Genomic DNA, 27,371 nt, shown 5'->3' with positions numbered 1-27,371 from the left:
GCCGTCCTCAGGTGAAGAACAGGTCTATCAGGAAGGCAGCGTCTTAATGAACGAAACGTCGTGAGAATTGTATTTCATCATGTTTTATTATTTTATTATTTCTCTTCTACGTGACTTTAACCGAAAGAACCAAGAAGATGAATCCCTGCACTCACGAAAGCTTCAAATCGAATGTTACCACGTGACTCGGGCTTGTAACTCACGACAAGAGTTCATGAATGTTACCACGTGACTCCGGCTGTCACGCACGTCACAGTTCATGAATGTTACCACGTGACTTCGGCTTGTAACTCACGTCACAGTTCATGAATGTTACCACGTGACTCGGGCTGTCACGCACGTCACAGTTCATGAATGTTACCACGTGACTTCGGCTTGTAACGCACGTCACAGTTCATGAATGTTACCACGTGACTCCGGCTGTCACTCACGTCACGAGGTCGGGAATTCTGACCAATCGAGGCGCTCGTTGTGGGCGGATGCAACGCACCGAACCCGGAAGTGAAGCGCGGGAAATCGCGGCCTCCTGGGGAGGAGCCCGCGACTCGCAAACAGCGACCGCCTCCTCCTCCTCCTCTTTCCTGGCGCGTTTGTGCCGGCTCAGGTGTCTGTCTCCACCCCTCCGCTCCCCTCTCCTCCACGCCTCCCGGCTCACACAGGCGAGCCACGCGCAATTTAGACGCGGCGTCCATGAGATGAGCAAACCCCCGGGCTCTCGGCTCGCGCTCCACATGGTTGTCGTCTTCTGCCGCGTCCGCTGCTCCTGCTGCTGCTGCGTGTGTTGTATCTGGTCGTCCGCTCCTCCTGCTGCTGCTCCTGCTGCGTGTGTTGTGTCTGGTCGCCTGCTGCTGCTGCGTGTGTTGTGTCTGGTCGCCCGCTCCTCCTGCTACTGCTCCTGCTGCGTGTGTTGTGTCTGGTCGCCTGCTGCTGGCTGCGTGTGTTGTGTCTGGTCGCCCGCTCCTCCTGCTACTGCTCCTGCTGCGTGTGTTGTGTCTGGTCGCCTGCTCCTGCTGCGTGTGTTGTGTCTGGTCGCCTGCTCCTGCTGCGTGTGTTGTGTCTGGTCGCCCGCTCCTCCTGCTACTGCTCCTGCTGCGTGTGTTGTGTCTGGTCGCCTGCTGCTGCTGCGTGTGTTGTGTCTGGTCGCCTGCTCCTGCTGCGTGTGTTGTGTCTGGTCGCCTGCTGCTGCTGCGTGTGTTGTGTCTGGTCGCCCGCTGCTCCTGCTGCTGCTGCGTGTGTTGTGTCTGGCCGACTGCTGCTCCTGCTGCGTGTTGTGTCTGGTCGACCGCTCCTCCTGCTGCTGCTGCGTGTGTTGTGTCCGGTCGCCTGCTCCTGCTCTTGCTGCTGTTACTGCTGTGTGTTGTGTCTGGTCGCCCGCTCCTGCTGCTGCTGCGTGTGTTGTCTGGTCACCCGCTCCTGCTCTTGCTGCTGCTGCTGCGCGTGTTGTGTCTGGTCGACTGCTGCTGCTTGTTGTGTCTGATCGCCCGCGACTGCTCAACCCCGGCAGCGCGCACGATCAATGTCGCTTCTGTTGAATTGGCCCTGGCGACAACCCGCGGTCGGCCGCGACGTGAAATGTGCCGCGAAACGAGAGCGGTGGTTCGACGTTGCCCCGACGTTGCTCCAACGTTGGCCCAACGTTGGCCCGGCGTTTTCATGTTTACATGCGTAGGGTGGGGGGCCCACGTGCGCCTCGACATTAAACCGTGAAACACACACCGAAATGCACGCACGTGCCGGCCTCGACTGCGTGTGCATGCCCCTTTTGCGCGTGTGGGTCACAGCTTCGCAACACATCTGCTGCACGATGTGGGATGGTAGCACAGGAAGCGGCGAGGGGTGATTGACACTCGGTGACGTTGCTGCTGATGAGACTTTAATTTGGTCAGATCCACCGTGATCGCAGTGGTTGGATCTTGTAGCGTCCAGTGATGAAGTCCCGTTGCGTTATCGTCGCTATCCTATCGCTGCAGGAATGCAGTGAATGGATGTCGATGGGGGCTTTTATACACATTCCTGCGGAGGGAGCTGGTAGGAACGTTGGGTTGCTCGGTTAATGGCCAGGGTCAACAGCGACGTGGTGTATTCCGCAAATATGGCCGACTGTGAGGGCGGGCACAAGCCGGCGTGAGTAGGTTAAATGTTGAGTTTTATAGGGGCACCACGGGGTGACCAGCCCCTCCCCACCCAGCCCCACCCTCTCACCCCCCACCCAGCCCCTCCCCACCCCACCCAGCCCCTCCCCACCCAGCCCCTCCCCACCCAGCCCCACCCCTCCCACCCTCCCCACCCACCCAGCCCCACCCTCCCCTCCCAGCCCCTCCCCACCCAGCCCCTCCCCACCCAGCCCCACCCTCCCCACCCAGCCCCACCCCTCCCACCCCCCACCCAGCCCCACCCTCCCCTCCCCACCCAGCCCGTCCCCACCCAGCCCCTCCCCACCCTCCCCTCCACCCAGCCCCACCCTTCCCATTTTTGGATGCACGACGGACGGACGGACACAATAATCCCGTGTGGGCTGGTGTAACCAGGAGGTTCCTACCAGTACCAAGCCGCTTAACTGTCGACTTACTGCTGATGTCGCGAAGGCGACACAGAATTTAACCAAAAAGAAATAATTTTACATTCGTCAATAACACTGCCAACGCAGCAGCGTTACTAAATACTGTAATTTGTGAAATTTCACACGCATGACTTACGAATTCTAAATACTGTAATGAATAGCCTGTTGGCCTCCTTCCCATATCCTGTGTGTGTGTCTGCATCAGCATTCTGGGAGTGCATAATTTCAGCAGCATTGATCGCATCGACAACGTGCAAACTCCTCGGCCGACCTGCCAAAGTTGGGCCGATGTTCGCACGCCTTTGGAACATTTTGTGGTCAAAACGCCGCACTATTTCTGGGTTGTGGTTGTCGCTGTTTAGTGCTCAGCGATGTCCATTATTTTGATGTTCCGCGTTTATTAAGACCTCTAAAGCGTCAGACGAAACTGACGCAGCAGTGAGTCCAACAAGCCTGGCGAGTTAAACAAAACCATGGCAAGCCACCGTTACGTTCGAACGCCCATGTAATGTTGACACATTCTGTTCATGTTCAACGTTTCCCACGCTCATTGTAAATTTGACACATCCTCACCCGCCCAGCCCACTGCCAACCGAAAGTGGGCAAACATTACACGCGTCCTGATTGTATCAGCCCAGTACAATATTCGCGTTATAGCTTGGACGAGTATACGCGATTACGATTCGTCTGCAAGTACATAGAGCTTATACTGGTAGCAACCTCCTGGTTACACCAGCCCACAGGGGATTATTGTGTCCGTCCGTTCGTTGTGCAGGGAGGGGCTGGGTGGAGAGGGGAGGGTGGGGAGGGGCTGGGTGGGGAGGGTGGGGCTGGGTGGGGGGTGGGAGGGATTGGGCTGGGTGGGGAGGGGCTGGTCACCCCGTGGTGCCCTTATAAAACTCAACGTTTAACCTACTCACGCCGGCTTGTGCCCGCCCTCACAGTCGGGCATATTTGCGGAATACACCACGCCGCCGTTGACCCTGGCCATTGACCGAGCAACCCAACGTTCCTACCAGCTCCCTCCGCAGGAATGTGTTTTATGTTTTGCTTGCGTGGTCAGTAACTGGGGCCTCTTGAACACCACAGCCGCGCCCGTCTGCACTCTGCCTTCCCGAAGGCGGGGAACCTATAATAATCGCCGGAGCATAAATCCGAAGTCAAAACTGGCTCCCCCACACTTCTCTAGTGGAATGCCCCCATGTCCGCCGCCGGCTCTTGCGTTCTTAGTTGTCAACTCTGTTTGTTGTAGTACAGAGTTAGACTGATGGCCTTAATCTAAGTTGTCTTATGGTTGTTGTTGTGGTTTGACTTGCATCCCACTGGGATTTTTGCACACAGCGTTGGTGTACGGTGTTTTTTTCTGCAATATTTTGCTGTCTTTTCTTGGATTTTCTGTTTGCACTTAGTCACATATTCACTTTAAGATGTTTTTTGTTCATGTTTTAGTTTTTTGTTTGTTGCGGTTGCACCCGATTCAAGAGCCGAATGGCTCACAGGGCTACACCTAATACATGAACTTGAACTTGTGGGTCGTCCTCTCATTCCCACCCTCCAGAGGCCGCTCGAGGAAGCCACGCGCTGATGAGTGCCCAGAAGACGAAGTGCCCACGTGCCCGTGTGTGAGCGAGCTTCCCTTCCTCCTTCCTCAATGGGTGAGACGACATCGGCTGCGCTGGTGTCCGCCTGGTGGGTTTTCGTGAAATAAAAATAAAAATCATCACCCCCTCCTCGTTCGGCGTTGTACGGTGCCGTATGTACGTTGCACAGTAGCCAACCGTGCTCATCGGAGGTCGTTCCGCACCCTCCGATTGGCTACGTACGGTGCGAAAGAAGTTCAACATACAGTGCTTGTACCATGCACTCCTTTGTCAGTCCACTGCTGGATGAGGGGGGCCTCACAACCAGACCTGGGGTCAGTTATAATTACCGTTACAGCAGCATTGGTGGCCGATATTACGACGACATTGTGAGTACAATGCATTATGAATTATACGGTCACGATTATTATACATAATTGACTCTGGGTCTGCTCCCCACGCCGTGCTGGGGTCACGGGGATTATTCCCCCATACTTCACCGCACTGGCCAGTGCGGGTCAGCGCAAGCAGCAAGCATGGAGGTGGGAGCATATAAGTACAGCACAACAATGGACAGTGCTGCACTGCCCTGTGCTGAGAACGCTGCTGCACAACGCCATGAACGCGTCTCGTCACCTCCCGGCGTTCTTATTCGCTGGAGGCCACGTCCCGTTTGGAGGGGGGGGGCACAGGTGGGGGGAGGGGGGTAAGGAAGAGAGTGGGGGGTCACGCGCGAGGTGGGGGGGGTCACGAGAGGGAGGAGGGGGGGGTCACGCGCGAGGGGAGGGGGGGGGTCACGAGAGGGAGGAGGGGGGGTCACGCGCGAGGGGGAGGGGGGTGGTGGGTGGTCACGCGCGAGGGGGAGGGGGGTGGTGGGTGGTCACGCGCGAGGGGGAGGGGGGTGGTCATGCACGAGGTGGGGGGGTCACGCGCGAGGGGGGGGGGTCACGCGCGAGGGGCGGGGGCACCCTGGGGTGGAAAGTTGGGGGCATTGCCTAGCTATGGGTGCTTTCACTGGTAGAAGAATAGCATTGCAACTATGAAGTCCACTCAATGTATCTTGCCTTCTGTTCTGTTCTTACTCGCCCCGACTGGACATCTGTGAAAAAGAACATAGCGCATCGGATTCCTCCAGTATAGAGCAATATTCTTATTCTGAATGAGTGCCGTTGCCTGGAACGTCAGCCTGCTTTATACATGTTTTCTGTTGTGAAGCAGTGTTGAATGAAAAACGAGTGGTTATTTATTTGTGCTCGTTGTACTACAAAATAGCATTTGGCCACACAAAATGCGTTATCGTTTTAAACTGGACACTTTACACAAGAGTGAAATCCACACCAGATTAACACGCGGTAATCGTTATATTTAAATGTATACCTTTCAATGAATTGTTATATTTAAATCGCGATTTGAATGCATTCTCTGACCACATCACCAGGTATGCATCCAGTCTCTTTAGACCTTGCAAGCCAAGTAGCTTTGCGCCTGGACAGTGCTTGGATGGGTGCCCACAGATGCGGTGCTATTAGGTTACTGTGGGGACATTAATGTCTCAAGGCACATTGACACATTAGTGAAAGGCACCTAGCAAATTAATGTAAATTATTATTTGCGAGAGTCGAGGGCGGTGCGACAAGACCCATTGCAATGTCCTCTGCTCCCCGTGTTCAAGCTCTGCCCACCTTCGCTAACCAGATAGTGACCAGCGTGGTGAGGTCCGGTGTAATAACCCCCACGGTCAGGCAGTGGATTGACGCAACAGTTTCCACACGTTTGCACACCCGGTAAACGTGTCAACGTTGGGTCAACATTGGGCACGTGTTCTTGGTTCTTTCGGTAAAGTCACGTAGAAGGGAGATAATAAAATAATAAAACATAATAAAATAATTCTCACGACGTTTCGGCCACAACGCAAGCAGCCGTCCTCAGGTGAAGAACAGGTCTGTCTTTCCGAGAGAATTATTTTATTATGTTTTATTTTTATTATTTTATTATCTCCCTTCTACGTGACTTTACCGAAAGAACCAAGACGATTGGGCACGTGGTTGGAAACGTCGTACCGACGTTGGCCCAACGTTCCACGTGTGCCGGACCGCCGTTACCTGCGTGTGTTTTTATTCGGAGCGTGGACCAAAACAATCCCCATCCAGGAAACTTGATGCTTGGGGAGTGTTTAGGTCATACCATGTCTGCAGTGGGGGGGGGGGGGGGGGGGGGGTTACTCGAAAATCCTCCACACTTCATCTCACAATCTACTTCACAAATACTCCCCACTGTTACTTTCTGCAATGAGCGTTGATCCCCAGGTTAATATTTTATTGTACCTACATCGCCACGTAAACTATTGGCATTACAGGTTATTAGTTGACACCTGCGGTTTACCCAAACCCCCCCCCCCCACTCCTTCTGTGGACATGTGTGAGCGCCTGTGTGCTGCTGTCATTCATTCAGCACCTGAAGCTGACTAAGTTAACATCTCCTAGCTCCTCACCTCCCTCCTCCTGGTTCCGCCGCTCCCCATTAACACGCTCAGTGGATGCCGGGGCCGTGTGGACACGAGTGAACGAAGCGTCGCGTCTTGGTTGCTTGGCTGCTTGGCGCGTGGCCACGTCTGCGTGAGTTCCTGGCAGCGTCGCAACATTGGCTGCCCCCGCGTGCATTAATAATTATAAACCGTGTTCTTCTTTTACGGCTTAGTCGTTTGTCATCTTGTTACGGTGAATTTTATATTTTTTAAAATATTTGTTATCCCGTCGGTCTATTTAATCAAAAATCGCTTACCCGCTAAATGTGGAATGTTGGTCCAAGGATTCCAACAACATGCTAATTTTGGCCCGACGTAAGCCCAACTTTGGCACGTATACCGGGTGATGCAAGTTGCTGCTGTACCTACGGTATGTCGGTGAAGTTGTTGTGCTATTTTGATGTCCACCACACCCATGGAGCAATTTAAAACTCATTCCACACGTGGGCGTCAAATATATTTTACAGCACCTGCCAAATGAGCAGAACCTGCTCCTGGGGGCTGTAGATATGGGTCTAATTTTTATTTTTTGTACACTGTGACCTGATTGTTCCATGCACAAAGACATCAAGATACTACGGCCCCCTGCAGTCTTGCGTTGTCAGGCTGATCTACTCACTCACACGCTCATTCTCTCCCACCCGCTCACATGCTCACGTTTGTGGCATCTGGAGTGGGAGCGTGGCGGTTCGAGCGCTGTGCTACGAACCCGGCCACCCGAACTCGATTCCCGCTTACGGCTCACACCAGTGAAGATTATCTGAACTGGTCTTGGGCCTCCCCGAGGTCGACTCAGCCTCAAATGAGTACCTGGTGCAGTGTGTAAACATTGCTACTAGGGAGGCAAAGATTGACGCGCGTGGTGCTGACGACTCACCCCCATTGTGCTGTGCCGGCCTTCATAGGTGCTCGCGAACAGTACTTGCCTCAACAGTCTGTTCAGGCTATACAGGTGATATTTGTCTAATCGTCTACCTACTCACTCATTCTCTCACTCACCTACACACATGTGAAATCTGGCCCATCTACTCGCCTACCTACTCACACGCTTATTCACTCACTCATGTTAGTGGCATCTGGCCCATCTACTCACCGACCTACTCACACGCTTATTCACTCACTCATGTTTGTGGCATCCGGTCCATCTACTCGCCTCCCTACTCACACGCTTATTCACTCACTCATGTTAGTGGTATCCGGTCCATCTACTCGCCTACCTACTCACACGCTTATTCACTCACTCATGTTAGTGGTATCTGGCCCATCTACTCGCCGACCTACTCACACGCTTATTCACTCACTCATGTTTGTGGTATCTGGCCCATCTACTCACCGACCTACTCACACGCTTATTCACTCACTCATGTTTGTGGCATCTGGCCCATCTACTCACCGACCTACTCACACGCTTATTCACTCACTCATGTTTGTGGCATCTGGCCCATCTACTCACCGACCTACTCACACGCTTATTCACTCACTCATGTTAGTGGAATCTGGCCCATCTACTCACCGACCTACTCACACGCTTATTCACTCACTCATGTTTGTGGTATCCGGTCCATCTACTCACCGACCTACTCACACGCTTATTCACTCACTCATGTTAGTGGTATCCGGTCCATCTACTCGCCGACCTACTCACACGCTTATTCACTCACTCATGTTTGTGGTATCCGGTCCATCTACTCGCCGACCTACTCACACGCTTATTCACTCACTCATGTTTGTGGTATCTGGCCCATCTACTCACCGACCTACTCACACGCTTATTCACTCACTCATGTTTGTGGCATCTGGCCCATCTACTCACCGACCTACTCACACGCTTATTTACTCACTCATGTTTGTGGTATCTGGCCCATTTACTCGCCGACCTACTCACACGCTTATTCACTCACTCATGTTTGTGGTATCTGGCCCATCTACTCGCCGACCTACTCACACGCTTATTCACTCACTCATGTTTGTGGTATCCGGTCCATCTACTCACCGACCTACTCACACGCTTATTCACTCACTCATGTTTGTGGTATCCGGTCCATCTACTCACCGACCTACTCACACGCTTATTAACTCACTCATGTTTGTGGTATCCGGTCCATCTACTCACTGACCTACTCACACGCTTATTCACTCACTCATGTTAGTGGTATCCGGTCCATCTACTCGCCGTGTTACTCACCCCGTTTACTCGAAGCTCACTGCCGGTCGCTGTTGGTGATTTCTCGTTAACTCTCAACCAGGTCCACAGCAGTCAGCTCACGACGTGAATGTTCAGTAAGGCTCACAAAGCGTAACCACGGCACCTTCCTTTGTGGGAACTTTTGCGCTGTAAGAACGGCGCAAACATCTTTACTAATTTATTCTTGTGGCCAGTGCTCATTTACATTAACGGCACCGTTAGTGTATGAACTTTGCAACCTTTTTTTTATTCCAAAAGTATTATTAACAAAACGATATCAGGTACACAGCACAGAGAATATGAAAGGGGGTTGACACCTGCACAAACACATTAGGGATTACAGTGCAATAGGAAACCTGTCTAAACCGAATGTTTCGATTAACTCTACAACCTTCGTGTCTTCCTGACCTCTGATACCCCTGTAAGAGAAGGGAAAAAAGGGGAAGGGGGGGGGAGAGTACCAAAATGCCTCTGATGAATGCTCTTAAGAATCAATTCTCCCTGAAGGAGCGGTAGTGAAGGGGCTCCATGTTTGGTGGTAAGCTTCCTCCCTGCCCCTTAGCTTTTCACTTAGATGCTCCAGAGCGACAATTTTGATAATTTATTGACCCATTCCTGCAGTGTTGGGGGAGCGCGCTCTCTTTCTAGTTGGCTATAATGGTGCATTTTGCTGTAACATTGAACATTTGCAATAATGTATTTGCCTCCCTGGATGAATTTGGCAACCTTTAACAACTTGCGAGTCGCACCGTGTGGTCTCCGCAGTGCCCAGTTGGCGGATGGTAAAATACTCTCTGGTTTTTTCGGTAAAGTCACGTAGGTAAAAAATACAATAAAATAAATGAAAACAACTAAATTAAATCACGACGTTTCGGGCGCAACACAAGCGTCCTTCTTGAGGTGGGGACAACGTAGTTGTTTTCATTTATTTTATTTTATTTTTTACCTACGTGACTTTACCGAAAAAAACAGAGTATGAATCCTTGCAGTCACGAAATCTTCAAATCTAGGATGGTAAAATGAGAACCACTTTGTGGGACGTGGGCAGTCATGATTACATCCATATTATTCACGCCCACCATAGGAATGTGGACTCTCCGCCTGCCCACCATGCATCGCCCTGTGTGAGAGAGTGAACGTGATGAGGTCACAGAACTACTCTCAAGGTCATGACACAGTCAACCTCCGAAGAATGTTCATCGCAGGTCAAGCATCTGTCGAATTTAGCCGAATTACGTGCATTTTATTTAAGTGATGTGTTTTTTTATGCAGTGGTGGCATCTTCCCGGATTTGAGCCCCAGGATCTCTTTCCCTTGCTGACCTGTCCTTTTTGGACATCTGTGAAAAGAGCTTCATAGCTCATCGGATTCCTCCAGTCTGAATAAATATTCAGATTTTGGTGCCGGCCACCTCCTATTTATTGGTTTGTGATGATCATGCGACGCTTCTTCTCCTCGCGGCAAAATTCGTGCTGCGGGCAGTGTTGGATCACGTGATCGATGGTTTTCCCCTGGTGATCACAGTCACTTTTGCGTGATGATGTCAAGGTGTGTTGCTGAGCACACTGGACTTGTTATTCAAAGGCAACCGGTTCGTTCTGCTAGGGGCAGCATTTGAAATAACGCGGACATTTTTCAAATTCCTCCTCCTCTGCCCACTCAGCAGATATACGTGGCTACGCCACAGCGAGTAGATTGGCAGATCCGTGTGTGACAGGGTAAAGTGTTTGTACCCCTCCGCCTCCTCGTCTTCCGAAGACGTCTGGCCGGCGTGGAAGAGTAGACCTAAAACATCCTCCAGTGGAGGCCCTCCCCACCGTCAGCGGCGCGAGCAAGCGATCGCGGTGTCGGCACCTTCGCGGCAAGAGCTCGAACGTGACGCCGAGTGCTGCACCACGGAAGCCAATCGGTGCGGCTGTCGTTGTGTTTCAGGCGGCGAGCGGTGAACTGCAGTTGACGGTGGCACTGGCGCCGATGATGCGATCCAAGTACGTGTGCACGCTGCGTGTTCTGCTGCTCGCCTTCGCGCTCCTGGCTGCCTCCAAGCTCATAGCGGACTCGAGGCAAGGCACTCGCGACGGTTTCTCCCCCCCCACTCCCTCTTCTTCACTGTCGCCGCCACCTGTCACGACCATTCACCCGTGACACTTGTTCACGCTACTGCTTACGCTACCCCTCTTCATGCACTCTCCTACCTCTTATAGCTGACTTCCCTCCACAATCTCCCCTACCTCTCCCCTCTCATCTCACTCTGCTTCCCTCCATGCCCTCTCCTACCTCTCCCCTCTCATCTCACTCTGTTCCCCTCCACACTCTCCCCTACCTCTCCCCTCTCTCTCCCCTCTCATCTCACTCTACTCCCCTCCACACACTCTCCTACCTCTCCCCTCTCATCTCACTCTACTCCCCTCCACCCACTCTCCTACCTCTCCCCTCTCATCTCACTCTACTCTCCTCCACACTCTCCCCTACCTCTCCCCTCTCTCTCCCCTCTCATCTCACTCTACTCCCCTCCACACACTCTCCTACCTCTCCCCTCTCATCTCACTCTACTCCCCTCCACACACTCTCCTACCTCTCCCCTCTCATCTCACTCTACTCCCCTCCACCCACTCTCCTACCTCTCCCCTCTCATCTCACTCTACTCTCCTCCACACTCTCCCCTACCTCTCCCCTCTCTCTCCCCTCTCATCTCACTCTACTCCCCTCCACACACTCTCCTACCTCTCCCCTCTCATCTCACTCTACTCCCCTCCGCACACTCTCCTACCTCTCCCCTCTCATCTCACTCTGCTCCCCTCCACACTCTCCCCTACCTCTCCCCTCTCTCTCCCCTCTCATCTCACTCTACTCCCCTCCACACACTCTCCTACCTCTCCCCTCTCATCTCACTCTGCTCCCCTCCACGCACTCTCCTACCTCTCCCCTCTCATCTCACTCTGTTCCCCTCCACACTCTCCCCTACCTCTCCCCTCTCTCTCCCCTCTCATCTCACTCTACTCCCCTCCAAACACTCCCCTACCTCTCCCCTCTCATCTCACTCTACTCCCCTCCACCCACTCTCCTACCTCTCCCCTCTCATCTCACTCTACTCCCCTCCACACTCTCCCCTACCTCTCCCCTCTCTCTCCCCTCTCATCTCACTCTACTCCCCTCCACACACTCTCCTACTTCTCCCCTCTCATCTCACTCTACTCCCCTCCGCACACTCTCCTACCTCTCCCCTCTCATCTCACTCTGCTCCCCTCCACACACTCTCCTACCTCTCCCCTCTCATCTCACTCTACTCCCCTCGGCCTGGCTCGGTGGTGGCATCTGACTCGGGTGTTCGTTGCCGCCCCAGGAAGGGTCATCGGCCCGCCGTGCCAGGCTCGGTTCTGACGAGGCTGTGGGGGCCAGCGCCCAGCCCCTCCGGCCCCTTGGCCGTTCGCTTCTGGGGGAAACCCAGCCTGGTCGACAAGTTCTGGGGGAAGAAGGTCTCGCAGGTACGGCCGGAGCGAGGTAGTATTTTGACCCCCGTAGAATCCTAATTGAACCAACCCCACTTTCGGTGGTACTTCAACCACCACCACCCCCCCCCCCGCCTCCACCAGCCAATTGGGTCGTTCTAGTTTTTTCAAGCCAGCCATGATATAGGGACTTCCCCTATCGATCTTGTGCCTTAATACAGACAAAAGCCAATTTGAGCAAGATTGCAAGAAACTCCAGATAGATACCCAAAACCAAAACCCTATGGGGTTTTCTATTTCCTGGGTGGGTGCAGCCATGTGGCTCACATAATAATTGTACCCTGGGGTCTAATTCATTCAATCTTTTTCTGACCCTGATGGGTAACTTTCCCGCAGGAGGAGTAATTTTTACTCGAATAGAGAACATGTTCTCCTCGGGCTTGAGATAAAACATTTAGTGTTCTCGTGCGAGGGTCACACTTCTGCGGAGTAAAAAATGCTCTCTCTTACCAGTACCATGGAATGGAGTCCACATTCAGACTGGTACTAGCCAATGCCAAGCTCGCCACACCTCAGATTAGCACGGTTGACTATGATGTACGGTGCGAAACAAGTTCAACATACATGCATACATACTGAGAGTTAAAATGTGCAGCCCTCCAATGCTGGATGAGAGCCTTGGGATTATTTGACCGCACTCAATGACGCCGCTCGGTCCACGGCGCACACCGCCTGTTCTTCTCATCGTGCGAGCCGCGGACAAAACGTTCTCCGCCGCCGCCTCCGTCTTCCCACGCAGGACGAGAAAGCGACGACCGGTGCCGCCGCTGGGGACGGGGAGCAGCAGGAGAAGCCGGGCGAGGTGCCCCACGCGATGGACGATCGGCGCGACCCCGGGGGGGCGGCGGGAGCGGCGGCGGCGGCGGCGCCCCCGGCGGAAGAGAAGGAGGAGGAGGCTCGTGAGCACAGCCCCGTCGGCATGAGGCTCGTGCATCTGGACCTCAAGGGGGCTGCCCCACAGATCGGGTACCTGGAGCAGGTGAGTGCGGCGGCCGTTGGTTAAACCGATTCTGGCTCCCGCCGTAAATACCACCGCTCGGGTCTTTTTGGCCGTCGCGTTCCCTCCGATGCGCTTCCGCGGGTTGTGCCGCGCGCCAGAGGTCGCAACCGGGTACCCGATACCGGTACTCTACCCGATACCCGGCTACCCGTACCCAGTCGGGTACGGGTACCCGTTTGCAACCCTGGTGCGGCCGGGTACGGTTAGGCCGTGAGTCACTGCTGAGTAACCGTTTGTCACTCATTTCGGGTAGGGTAGGGGTATTGGTAGGGAACGACCCTGGTGCGGCCGGGTACGGGTAAGGAAACAAAACCCGTTTGCGACCTCTGCCGCGCGCTGTTCGGCGCGACGGTGTCCCGGCGTTTCGCTCGACGTGCTGGGAGCATCTTCAGGAGGCGAATTTGAGCAGCGCACGTAATTACTTGGTGATTTTTGCAAACTGTAAGCACGTAAACCTTGGTAACTACACAGTTATTTGACTTTGTACGTGACATGGTGCAGTGAAATACGATTCCTTGTTGTGGCCGCTCAGTCATGTTCTTGTTCCGTTTTCATTCTTTAAACAGAGTGAACCTTCAGTCACAGTTCTATTCCAGCTGTAGTTCTTATCAAACTGCTTACCCCGTGGCACACCGCGGGCAGAGGAGGAGTAGAGTCGGTTGTTCAAAAGGGCACGCAGGGACAAATGGTCAGGAGAGGGGAAGGGGTCGCCGGGACGGAAGTCCCAAAGACGGGACACGGAGAGCCGCGGTTCAAGATGAGCGGCAGGAAGAAAGAAAGTGTGGCCTGTGCAGGAAGGGGAGGACAGGGAGAAGGGATGGCCTGGCCACGATGTCCGGGGGTTAGAGGGTGATAAGCGAGGAGGGCAGAGCGGGAGAAGAGAGAAGGAAGGAGCGAGGAGAAGTGAGCAGCGTCTGTTTTCAAAGGCGACGGTGGGGAGAGGGGAAGGGATTCAGAGCGGGGGTGGTCATACACGGGTGTCACGTGACTTGCGGGAGGCTTGAACTTATTGAGAAGGACTGTTCTTGTTTGCGATACTAACACTGGTTGATGTGTCATGTACCAACACACGCTAACACACATTGCAAGCAACAACACGCAGAAACGTGTTAATAGCGTATGCTCTTTGTGCAGATGCAAATCCACCAGCATTTCCTGGAGAAGTGCATTGTGGTCGTCTTGTTCGAGCCACCATCACAGTGCAATTATTCAGAAACTGATGATGGTTCTTTTGCATCAATGCACAAAGGCTTTGTACACATTGCCGTGCGTGTTGTTTGAAACTTATAGTTTTGGGAACCCTCACTGTTATTCCGTAATGATGGGGTTTTCTCATCATTTACAGATTTGAACACGATAACATACATACCGACATGCGTGACACTAAAACACTGACATTCATGCTGACATGTGTGCTAACACATGTTGACACATGCTGCCACTCGTGATGCTGACTGTGACGCGAGTGCCGACATGCGTGCCGACACACGTGTCCCATCGTGTGACCGCGTGTGCAGCTGATCCCGTACTTGACCACGCTGGGGGCAGACGGGCTCCTTGTGGAGTATGAAGACTCGTTCCCCTACGAGGGCGAGCTGCAGCTCCTGAGCAGCCAGTACGCGTACAGGTGAGCCCCCGATAGGTTTACCTGCACCGTTCCGCCTGGGGCCCAATAGAAACAGCAACAACAACAACAACGTCTCATTGTAAAACCGTCTTTCGAACGACCCAGCCACGCTCGTTTAGACGATGTTATACATATAAATGACCAATATTTGATGGCTCTGTTGTTTGTAATGGCTTGCAGCCGTGTTATGAAGTTGTAATTTTTGTGGTATTACGTCAGCTGCCTGCGTAGGATGGTGGTGGTTTTGTCAGGAAAATCCATCCCGACGCTGCGTCTCTCTGGGTTTAAGGCCCCATATTCTGACTCACGGCTTGGCTCTGGCTCGGCTCTGGCTCGGCTCTGGCTCGGCTCTGGCTCAAGTGAGCTGTGGCTCAAAGCCGTGCTTAACTTGAGCTGACTCTGAGCATGATCCCAGCCACTCTCAGGATTTTCACAACCCGAGCTTGATGATGTCGTCGGCGCAATGAGCGCATCAAGCTCGCTGTGGCTCATGGGGGGTTTCCTGCCTTCGGGAGGGCAGAATGTAGGAGCACCCACCATATCTAAGGGGCCCGAGTAATCGACCACATCAAAAGTGATTTGTTTTTTTATTTTATTCATTGACTGGATAGGCGAGTTGTCCCAGCTTTAATGTATTTATGTTGAATTTCTTTCGCACCGTACATAGCAAGCCATGCTAATCGGAGGTGCGGGGGAAGGACAACAAGCTTAACACAAAAAGCAGTTAGAAAGAAATGAGTTTTCAATCTATATTTAAAAGTGCATTGTTCCAGGGGCTTCCTAATATCGGAAGGAAGAGCGTTTGAGATGGCTGCAAAAGCACATCTGAAAGCGCGCAATGCGGTGACCGTCTTTGTTCGATGGCCAGCCAAAAGCCGCTGCTGCGAGCATGACACGAGTTCACGTGAAAATGTTCAACTCCCCGCCATAAAAACTTGAGTTTTCTGAGCGTGCGTGCCCTTTGTGCCCACGTGTGCACCTCCAGCATGGAGGATATAAGGAAGATGCTGCAACTGGCCGAGGCTTGCGGGCTTGAGGTCATCCCGCTGGTGCAGACGTTCGGCCACATGGAGGTGAGCGCGGCTACTGTGGTGCCCTGCTCACTCGCACGTTCACAGCTACGCGCGTCGACGCTCGCCCGCTATATTATTGTGACAACGATGATGATGACGACGGTGAAGCATTGAGGGTGCGGTCGTTAGCGCAATGCACCGTGAACCCGGTCACGTGGGTTGAATTCTCAGCCACGGCTAACGTCAGCGGCAAGTGATATCCAAACCTCTTAGCCGCCCCAACCACCACTCCACTCTGAATCTCTTGTCGCCGCAGCCTGTGAAAACAGACGCTGCTCCGTGCAGCTCACTTCTGCTCGCTCCTTCCTTCTCTCTCCCCTCCCCTCTCATCGCCCTCTCGTCCCCGACATCTTGGCCCGGTCGTTGCTTCTCCCCCTCCTACTTTTCCTTCTCCGGTGCTCCTTCTCCTTTCTTCCTGCTGCCCATATTGTGCCATGCCCTTTTCCCATTCCATGTTTTTTTCCCTGATATATCCTTGACTCCCATTCCCGTGGTGTGCCATGTTCAACAATGTTTTATAAAGCCGAAAGCACGTACATTCTATTGCTGATGGAATTCTGATATTTGTATGACATACATGCATATTTGAGAATCCCCTATCAGCGCACGATGGGATTGTGTTCCCGGTGGCACCGTAAAAGCACCGATCAGTGCCCCTACGTGACACTGTGTACGCTTGGTGTGACCAGTGCCACCCCCGTGACCCCGTGTGTGGGTGATGTGGCCGGAATCCCCCCACCCCGTGACTCGGTGTGGCCTGCCGCCCACAGTTTGTGCTGAAGCATGAGAAGTATGAGGGCCTGCGCGAGGTCCCGCGTTACCCCAACTCGCTGAACCCGCACCGCGCCGGCGCCCTCGAGCTGCTCTCCGCCATGGTCACGCAGATCCTGCTTGCGCACCCCCGCGCGCGCTACCTGCACATCGGCTGCGACGAGGTGCGTGCACGTGCGCGTGCGCTATCAATGGTTGTCACGACACGTGTGTGTGCGATTTTCGACCATGGCGATGCGTGGGCAGGTGAATTAGGTGCTGATGAGGTGTGAACAGATTAAGGAGTGTCAGGGACAGGTTTGGGCGCCGGTGTACAGGCCAGGATTGCGGGTGCAGGCTACGGTAGAGGTACGGGCCTGGATTGTGGGTGATAAGTACAGCACAAGTTGTGCAGGCCAGGCCTTTGGGGGTGCTGGCTTGAATCGCGGGTGCATAGGCGAGTATTGCAGGTGGCGTGGAGACCGGCGATGGGAGTGGCAACCAGCGTGGGGCCGGTGTGGGGTGCTGGCAGGTAGCCAGCAGCAGGAAGTCTGGCCAGGCCGGCGGGGTGTACGCAGGAGTGTTCTGACTGTCGCCGGTCGAGCGCAGGTTTACCACCTGGGCGAGAGCCCCGAGTCGAAGGAGTGGCTAAGCCAGAACGGCTCTCACCTGGGCCGAATGTTCCTGGGCCACCTGGCCGTGGTGACGCAGCACGTGCGGGAACAGCGCCCCGAGGCTCGCGTACTCGTGTGGGACGACATGCTGAGCGGCATCGACGAGGCCGCCCTCAAAGGTCACACGGGGTCGCACGGGGTCGCACGGGGTCGCACGGGGCCGCACGAGGTCGCACAGCCATTTGAGTGTGAGTGGCGGTATTGTTTGAGTGGCCGTATTGGTTGAGTGGCCGTATTGGTTGAGTGCCTGTATCACAGAAACCCAGCTGACAGTGTCAATTGTTTGTACCCACTGATGTTTCCCCATCAGAGTCCGGTATCGCTGGAGATGTAGAGCCGATGCTGTGGGGCTACTCGCCTAACCTCAACGTCCAGCAGAAAGGTATTTCTCAGTTAGCATTGTGCGTATTTCCGTGTGCAAGTTCCTTTGAAAAGTCCATTGTTGTGGGCGTTATTTGATCATGCTTTACCACCGCGGTCATTGTGGGTTGGCGAAGGCAAACATTATAGATGTGCATGCGTAGAAGTACAGTACAACAATGGTTTTGGCTGCACTGCCTTCTGCTCTGCGCCACGTAGGCCTGCAGCCGCCGATAACAACCGACTTGTTGGTCGCCCTTCCCAGCGCGATCCAGGCTTAAAATTCGGCTGAGCTCCTGGGGTCTGATGAGATCAGCCGCATTCCGGGTGATTTTGTTAAAGGCCAAGCTGATGTCAGCTGTGTTTTGATTGCACTGCGGGGTCTTTTTGTAAATGTCACGCTGCTTCACGGGGCGGCGTTCTTACCCAATGCCTCGAATGTACCCGTGCCTCCAGTGGAACACGTGCACAAGTACGCAAACAGTGGCTTCAAGGCGGTGTGGTTTGCCAGCGCTTTCAAAGGTGAGCGATGGAACGAGGCGGCGTGTCCATTGTCGCGAGGTAGGTCACGACCTGGGATGGGCCCCACCAGGAGGCCAGATCAGCCGGCTTCAATCACAGTCCAAGCAGATATGAAGTTTCGTTGCAATTAGGGACCTAACCCAATAAAACAAACCGGACAATTTGATACGAGAGTTGTCTAGAACTTGGAGACACAAACCAGAACTAGAAGGACCCTCGCTCGGTATCCCGGCACAGCCGGCCGAGGTGCACCCTCTGGGGCAGAGCAGCGGTCCAAGACCCGTGATCTCAGAATCATAATCTTTATCTAGATTGGAGGAATCCAATGATCTATGAAGCTCTCTTTCACAGATAGATCTCCACTAGGTTCACAGATGTCCAGTTTTCATGACGGCCTAAAATATTTCTTGCTGCTCGTTTTGTGCGATCGCTACCGTTATAATTACGGTCTCCTCGGATCCGGCGACCACAGGGATCACACCCCGAGCAGATGGTGGGGATACTGGGAGGGCAGATCATTGGCGGTTGTCGCGCGTCACCTGTGCGGCAGCCACAGCATCCGGCAGAGGCGAGCAAGCGCTGGCAAGGTGGTAGCAATGGCTTCGGCCATGATGACGTCCTGATCTTTAGGATCCTCATTTAACGTGGTATATACGTTCCTGAAAAGCGAAAACGCGTTCAGATAGAACAACTTCCCCCAAAATAAATAATGTAGAGAATAAGGTTTGGCAAAATATGGAATTTGCACACGCATTGAGATGGCTTATTGTTCCGTGCGGGTACCCAGAATTCCCACACCACTCGGCCGCGCAGCTCAAGAAAGTAATTTGTCATCGACTGTTCAGAAACCGCGTGAAACCGGTGCGCATTCTGCGTTGTGCAAAAAGTATTGCCTCATGGAAGAAACGTGTTTTAGCGAAAGCGAATTGTGTAAAAACCGGTTAAGCAACGACTTACTGTAAAACTAAAAAAACATTTTTTATTTTTACCAGGTAAAGTCCACTGAGCTCTATGGCTCTTTTTCAGAAGTGACCAGGCTACAAATAATAGCTCAACGAAGTGGCTTATCATGTGTTGAAATGTATATCAGCTGAATACTCTAAACGCATGTTTCTAAATGTGGAGGGAAAAACCGGAGGACCTGGAAAAAAATCCACACAACCACGGGGAAAACATGCAAACTCCAAATATACAACAGCAGGCGTCAGGGTAGGAATCAAATCCACGACCTCCTGTATACCAGGCGGGGTAGTTAGCATCTCTGCCACCATGGCGCCCCATGTACTTCCGAAGATGAACGCAAGTTGGAAACGTCACAGAATCCATGCGTTTGCGTGATTTGCCTCAATTCGTTTAGACGTGTGAAATGGCAAGAGCGATGCTCGTATCTAAAGCGGCCTCGTTTTTGTTCCTCAGGAGCGTCCGGGCCGAGCACGATGGTGGCACCGGTGAAGCACCACGTGGACAATCAGCTGCGGTGGCTGGAGGTGGCGCGGGGCATGGCGGGGCAGCCCATCGCCCTGCAGGGCATCGCGCTCACAGGCTGGCAGAGGTGAGACCCAGGGCAGGCTTCTTCAACCGTGGGCCCTCCGTGATGTCCTCTCACAATTGTCAGTCGCACGCAGCCATTCTGTATGCAGGAGGCGAGCGAAACCCATTCGAATGACAAACTACTGAAATAAATGCAGTGTAGATATAAATGACCGATTAACTGTGCACTGTGCAATTTATATACGAATTGGCAAATGTTTTGAGAGCTTTCCAAAATTAGGTATCAGTTACAAATGTCAAATGTGCTGCTCACCTCTGTCGCACCTCCGATTAGCACGGTTGGCTACGTACACTGCAACTATTATCGATGTGACTGAATTTCTGGAGGTTGGGGCGTGGAGGTGGTAGGGATAGTGGGGTGGGGGTGGGAGTGGTTGTGTGTGCCCTGATATAGGTCGCGTACGTGCCGTGCGTGCCGCAGGTACGACCACTACTCGGTGCTGTGCGAGCTCCTCCCCGTGGCCATCCCGTCGCTCGCCGCCTCGCTGCAGACGCTCATTCACGGTACGAAGGCGGGTGGTTGTGGTGGGGGGGAGGGGGCGAGGGAGGCACTTTCTCGCGGCGGCTCCGGGCGTCGAGCGACGCCACCTCGGTGTGGTCCGCGTGTCCTCGAGACTATAAAAAATTGTTTTTACTCAACTTTTTTATTTTACCAGGTAAAGCTCCAATTGTCTGGCGGAGGAGCAGAGCTATCGGCTATTCGTCTGCACTACTTCTCTCTCTCTCTCTATCACTCTCTTTTTTGTCATTCGTCACTCGGCCACTGACGGTGAGGCTGGACGAACTTCTCGCACTCCTTCCGTCCTCCGGTCGTGGCGATCGTTTCCTGTCGGCTTACGTTTTTCCCATTTGAGTCCTCCTTTGCGCTGTAAATCCACCTCTTGCGTTGATGTGCCCACTGCCCCTCCGATTAGCACAGTTGGCTATGTACGGTGCGAAAAAGTTCAACTTACATATTTACGCTGCTTCTCATGCCCTCCGCGAAGCAGCAGTTCAAGGCCATCGATGGCGATTTGTTGGCCTCCACTCTTTTCTGTGCTGTGAAACTTTCAGCGGAATGCGTGCACTTGCAGCTGTCGCTGTTGTGCAGGAACCCTGTGGTGTACCGTGTCCCACACATGCATCCCAACGCTGCAATTGTCCCACCGTGCTTACGTCTGTCTGTCTGTCTGTCTGTCTGTGCGTGCAGGTGGATTCACTGACGAGGCCAAGAAGTCGACCACTGAACTCCTGGGTTTCCAGAGCCTGACCGATGCAGCACAGTTTACCTGGTGAGTGGCGGTGGTAGCATCTCCTTCTTCTTTCGCCATGGCAGGAGAAACTGACAACGGGAGGTCGAGTTTGGCGAGACACTCAGTGGCTTCCTGAGATATTAAGTGGAGAAATGAAGTGCGCTAGATCTAAGTGGGCAGGTTGATGCCGATGCATTCCGTGGTCTGGGACTCATGGCCATCGTCACACTTCCACTTGCAAAGCAGGTGGCTGTGTCATCAACACCCCCCCCCCCCCTTGTCCTCTGTGGATTCGGTTGAGTGCTGTCCACTGTCTCCGAGGGAGGTCAAAGCTAGGGACCTCTACTGCTGCATCAGTGATGAGGTCTTTGTTCTTTACGTTGTGTGCATCCCAAGCTGCGCCTGAGACCCTCGTTTGGTGTTCATCTCACAGGGAGGGCTCCGGCACGTTCCCCGGATACGAGATCTATCGCGATGTCACCTGGATCAGTGCCAACCTGCGGTCCTCCGTCGCCGAGGTGCTGGAAAAAAACGAGTAAGATGTGTGCTCTCAACCATCTTCCTTTATGAAGCATTACAATGTGCACGAATACACTGGTAGGATAAATTAATTGTATGTTTATGGTTCGTGTATTAATAATCATCGCCATGGTGGCGAGATGTTAAATACCTCGCCTGTTATATAGGAGGTCGTCGGTTCTATCCCGACCCTGATGCCTGTATATTTGGAGTTTGCAAGTTCTTGCCATGGTTGGATTGTTCTCCAGTTCCTCCGGTTTTTCCCTCTACATTTAGAAACATGAGTTTAAAGTATTTGGCTGCTAAAAACTTCTACATCACAAGCCATTTCGTTTAACTATAATTTGCGGCCATGTCACTTCTGAAAAGAGCTACATAGCTAAGTGGGTCTTACCTGATAAAATAAAAATAGTAATAAATAGTTAATTATAATACACAGCCCTTTGTCAAAACACTGCTTTATGAAGATCTGTCCATGCCATGTCAATGGTAGAAGTTGTTTGACCATACTTAACACTGACCAGTGCGGATTGGTCAAGCGGGTGCCCAGGACCAGCTCAGATATCACGCGCCACTGATGTTAGCCGTAGCGGATTATCCAGACTGAGGAATGCCGGATTCAGAGTGCAGTGTACTAACCGCTGCACCATCACTCTCCCTTACAGTACTATTTATATCAAAATGTATAAAAGTTTACTAATGGATGAGTAGCAAGTATAGATTTTTTTTAAATGGGATGTATTATTATCATGACTATGCTTGTTTTTAAATCCTTTATATTAAGTTCGCTTGCTTGCTTACGACCGTGCAAATCTTTAGGTCGTTTTTTAACCCACTTCCCGTGATCCAATTGAGCTGACATTTTCCACACAGACTCGTTGTGTGTGACAATTAATGCTCGTGAAATTTTTTTCCAAAATTTTACACTTTGTAGGACAAAAATATTATATTTAATTACCAATTGCCTAATGGTGCAATGCAATCATCTGACCCATAGGTGGCAGCCATCTCAAGCCAGAGGACGAGAGGACTCTAGCCGCCACGCATATAAAGGATTTATAGTGAAAAACTTTGTTTTTACGGGTTATACTTGTTTACCTCACTGAGTTCGTGACTCTTTTGAGAGGGTCCTGCCAAGTTTTTCTTGCAGTAGGGGGCGATGATTGCTTTGGTGATGCTGGTTGTCGTTTCATCATTGGCAGGTTTTTGAAGGGTTGGTTTTCACCCTACCACCGGAAGCACAAGTTTGGAAATCCGCTGTACATGGAGCACTTTGGACAGAAAACGAGCCAGTGAGTGCGCACTGTGCCATGAAGAGATCACTGCGTAATGAAAACCATATTTAAGTTCATCTTTTGTACTCGCAAATCACCAAATATGTTTTATCAACTAATTGGAAAATGTGTTTTCAAAAATGCATTTTAAATGGCCTATCCTTTTCAGTAAACGTATATCTGGATCAATTAAGCTTGTGAGAATGAGTTAGTGTCTCAAATTCCGAGAGAAAATGAGGCTTTAAGATATCCTACTTTGGCCAGGACATTCATAATTTCATAAAAGCTGCCCAAAGGTTTCCCGAAGCTTTTTGCGCAAATTAGGATTTTTTACGGGTTCAACATTTTCTGGCCTCATTCCTAACTCATCATCGGGCAGAAAGAGGGCTGAGCTACCTGAGTGGTGGGCGTGGCTACCTGAGCAGTGGGAGGGGGTTACCTGGGTAGTGGGAGGGGCTACCTGTGCAGTGAGCAGGCCCTATGAGCAGTGGGCAGGGTAAATGTCAAAGACAAAGAGGCCTCTTCGGTGTGGGCGGGGCTCATTGAATGGGCGTGGTTATTCACTGAAAGTTGGCTGGGCTGTGTCCTTGTTTGCGCATCAGAGATATTTGGTAGCTTCAGGAGAGAATTTGTACACGAGTTTATCTCGGAGGACCCTAGCTGTGTTCCTGAACACTCCATGTGTACCGCGCTTTTGTCAGGGTGCACGATGGGTTGGAGGAGATAGTGGGGAGGCTGAGGGTCGAGATGGAGAGGGTGTTCTTCCCGGACGCGGTGGAGGAGTGGCTGGATGAACACGTGAACCCGGAGATGCAGCCGCTGCGAGCCCTTGTGAACGACTTCAAGGAGATCATCGCTCTGCGGGCACGGCCCAAGTCCTGAGCGCACCGGCGTCGTCTGCAGGCAGCGCCTCACTGGGTGCTGTCTGTGGGCTCCGTGGGGTGGATGCGGGGGAAATTCCATGCACCCCTCAATCATGTATCATTGTGGACCACCGTGGCTCGTGACGCTGCCTTGGGGAGTGGCTGCTCAGAGGTGCAGATTCATCCCACCCAACCCAACGCTCTACCTGTTAGCACACGAGAGATATTAATCATCGTCTTCATCATCATGAACTATGATCAGTCCACTGCTGGATGACGGCTTCCCCATGCCATGTCGATCAAAGGGGATGTTTTGACCTTACTTCACCATGCTGGTCAGTGCGGGTCGGTGAAGGGGTGGGCGGGGGCACCCAGGACTGGTGCAGATAATCACTCTCGCCGCTGGTGTTAGCCGTGGCTGGGAATCGAACTTGGCAAACTTGGATTGTAACATAGTGCACTAACCACTGCGCCATGGCTGCACCCGAGACATTCATAGAACGCATCCATGCATCGATTTATAGTGGAATATTATGCTCGTGATAATTGTCGTGAATTGTGCGTGAGAATCGCTTCTTTTCAGTTCGTACGTGTTGTCGAGAGTGGGCTCCCGGGACGACTGCAGAGGTGAATCGCGACCCTGAGGCATGACAATATTGAATGGCGACAGGCAAATTGTAACATCCCCGTGTCACCATGTTCAAACTGAAATATCGCCTGCGTGAGTGGGTGAAGGAAGGGTGGAACACAGCGAGTGAAAACATCGACGTTGACAACTGGGTCTTGTTAAGTTTTGGGTTCTGAAGTTGCATTTGGTGCTACCAGAGGACGAGAGCCAGCGGCGTTGTTTGCGTTTGGACCTTTCTCGGTACCATTTGAAGTGCAGCTGTGATGCACCTGCGCAAGGAATACATCTTCACCCGGAGCTTAGCTGAAGAAGCCTCTGAGCCAGAGGTCGCAACCGGGTACCCGATACCCGTACCCTACCCGATACCCGGCTACCCGTACCCAGCCGGGTACGGGTAGCCGTTTGCGACCCTGGTGCGGCCGGGTACGGGTACGGGTAGTCCGTGAGTCACTGGTGAGTAACTGTCACTCATTTCCCAACGTCTTGTCTCTTCTCACAATTCAAGTTCCTAGAATCAACCCACCCGCGCCTGCAACATGGCTTCATCCCAGAGGTCGCAATCAGGTACCCGATACCCGTACCCTTCCCGTAACCGGCCGGGTACGGGTACCCGTTTGCGACCCTGATGCGGCCGGGTACGAGTACGGGTAAGGAATCAAAACCCGTTTGCGACCTCTGCTCTGAGCAGCACGGTCCATTTCCATGAGGTCGGATCCATTCTTAGCGGTTGTGATTGGTGTAATGGTGGGGTTAAGCTTTGTGTCTGCCCCTGACTATTAATATTAAATGTATGTATGTATGTTGAATTTAATTTGCACCGCGCGTAGCCAAATGTGATAATCGGAGGTGGGAAAATGACAATTATGTATAATTATTTTCAAGTGCAATCATGGAACTAAGATAAAACAATGTTGGTCCTGTGGTACAACATTTTGCATTACTGTAAAACGTAAACAAAGTAAATTGGCAGTGCTATTCTCAGCTATTTACCGTGCGCGGTAAAATATCCAGAATCTATTTTATTCACTGTTTACCATTTTTATTGCATACGTACTCTGCAGAGTTCACGACATCAATACCACGTGCTCTCTATGCTCTTATGCTCGTTGTCCCATGTTTGACTCTCATTGGAGAGTGCACTTTAGTTGCTGCTGCCTTTATCATTTGGTAAGAAGTCATCAAGCAACTTTGTCCAACGAGTTGCATACAACTCTCGGTTTTCAAACATTTGTATATGTTTTGAATGCAGTGGAGTAATTTGAAAAAAAATAGCTATTTATTACAATGCTTTGTGTGCATTGCTAGCAAATCCACACTTAGCGAAGTGTTGTCACCATTGATACGATATCCACTATAAAGAGTCTGTCTCTTGCACAATTCATATTTAGAATCGTGAGACCATACCTTGTGTCTCATCGAGACACAAGGCCCATCCTGTGGTGTGTCCTCACAGGATGGGCAGACTGGTTTTGTGGGGTCTGCCTTTGTATTCCAACACGTGTTCCTGCAGACCAGGGATTGATTTCTCCGGAACGCATGGGCCACACGCAGTTGATGATCTTGGCGATCTGTATGTATGTATGTTGAACTTCTTTCGCACCATACGTAGCCAACCGCGCTAAGCAGAGGTGCGGGGGAAGGACAACAAATCAAAGACAGAAGGCACGTCTAAACAAATGAGTTCTAAATCTTGATTTAAAAGTGCAGAGCTCCAGTGGCTTTCTAATATATTTCCATATACACCAAACTATGGGCACATAACAATCTCGCTGTCTCTTTAAAGAGCAAGTGGAACAGGTTGGTGAGTGGCCTGTGAGTGATATAATTTCGGTGCTGCTCTGATGACTCGGTGTGGGAGAATCGACAAACCACTTGTAGGCCTTGCCCGCCTACTAGATATGGAATGTTTAGCAAGTGCTAACTTAAGCCGTTGAATGCATTGGGCTGTCTCTGGCTGCATTGATCTGTCTCAAAAGCTAATTTGGAAATGTAACGAAGACTCTCGTTGCAAGGAATTGGGCTGCTTCAAGATGCAATACAGCGAGAAATGAATCCTTTCACAAGGTTGGTTGGACCGAGACCCTGTAAGTAAATGTTAATAGCGTCGTGCGGGATGTTCGGTTGACCCAGTGTGCCCGCTCACGGCGGGGCAGCACCTTGGTTCCAGTTTGCGGTGTTACTTGGGCGGTCATCAGAGCCACTTCTGCCCGCACGCGTTTTTGCCGTGTGGCACGTGAGACGCGGTTGGGGGGGTGGGGGTAGATTGGTTGTTACGCCACATTAGGTGGGCACAAATGAAGTGACTGCTAGCGGTCTAACTTGCGCTGCATAAATATCTGCTGCATCATGATCTGATTTGGGTTATGTCTAATGTGCTGTGTCACATAGTGAATGTACGTGCACTTATACGACACAACATCATGCACATCAAATTGTGTGTTGACCTGACCGGCCCCGTGTGTTTTGGTGTTAACTGTGCTGTATATTTGGCTTTGTCTTTAAGCCAATTGTGTTAGATTGTGTTCGTCGTATGCTACTCCATTGAATACGAACTATACACACACACACAAGTCATTGTGTTTGCGATTAAGCAAATGTGGTTTATTGTCAAATATCAGAACGCATAATCATGGGAATGAAAACCACGTTGCCTGCAGTTTATCCACATATACAGTTGTGTAATCTCTCATGAATGCCTCGGCCCTGTTTGTGAGCTGCCTAATAACGTGACGTTTAATGTCGTAGCCTGTGTACAAGCGGTATAATTACGTGTGGTGATGGCGTTTAGTTTTACGGTGTTGACATTATTGACGAATGTGTCGTGTATGAAACTGTTCTGTGATATCACCTGCCTGGTTATAGGCGCCTTACCATTAAAATAGCAACTCTAATCTCCGTGGGACTGATTACTGGTGAAATAAATGCTCAAATGATCACGAA

At 52.0% G+C, this 27,371-nt stretch overlaps 1 protein-coding gene across 1 annotated transcript; it reads left to right on the top strand.

The window, feature by feature from the left end:
- The first annotated feature begins 507 nt into the window (after positions 1 to 507).
- HEXD (hexosaminidase D) lies at positions 508 to 27,371 on the top strand. The gene is made up of 17 exons (XM_061569988.1): positions 508 to 604; positions 4,119 to 4,249; positions 10,782 to 10,912; positions 12,193 to 12,334; positions 13,098 to 13,337; positions 14,876 to 14,985; positions 15,971 to 16,058; positions 16,829 to 16,993; positions 17,418 to 17,601; positions 17,793 to 17,864; positions 18,299 to 18,364; positions 19,781 to 19,916; positions 20,337 to 20,419; positions 21,105 to 21,186; positions 21,581 to 21,682; positions 22,869 to 22,958; positions 23,642 to 27,371. Exons 3-17 carry the CDS (start codon positions 10,824 to 10,826, stop codon positions 23,820 to 23,822), a joined length of 1,830 nt encoding a protein of 609 aa, XP_061425972.1. The 5' UTR covers positions 508 to 604; positions 4,119 to 4,249; positions 10,782 to 10,823; the 3' UTR covers positions 23,823 to 27,371.

This window comes from Lethenteron reissneri, chromosome 44 (genome assembly GCF_015708825.2).
Source record: "Lethenteron reissneri isolate LAM-NWPU_2019-01 chromosome 44, ASM1570882v1, whole genome shotgun sequence".
Classification (NCBI taxonomy): domain Eukaryota; kingdom Metazoa; phylum Chordata; class Hyperoartia; order Petromyzontiformes; family Petromyzontidae; genus Lethenteron; species Lethenteron reissneri.
Note: the sequence above shows the minus strand (reverse complement) of the source record. Positions and strands in the feature narration are given on the sequence as shown.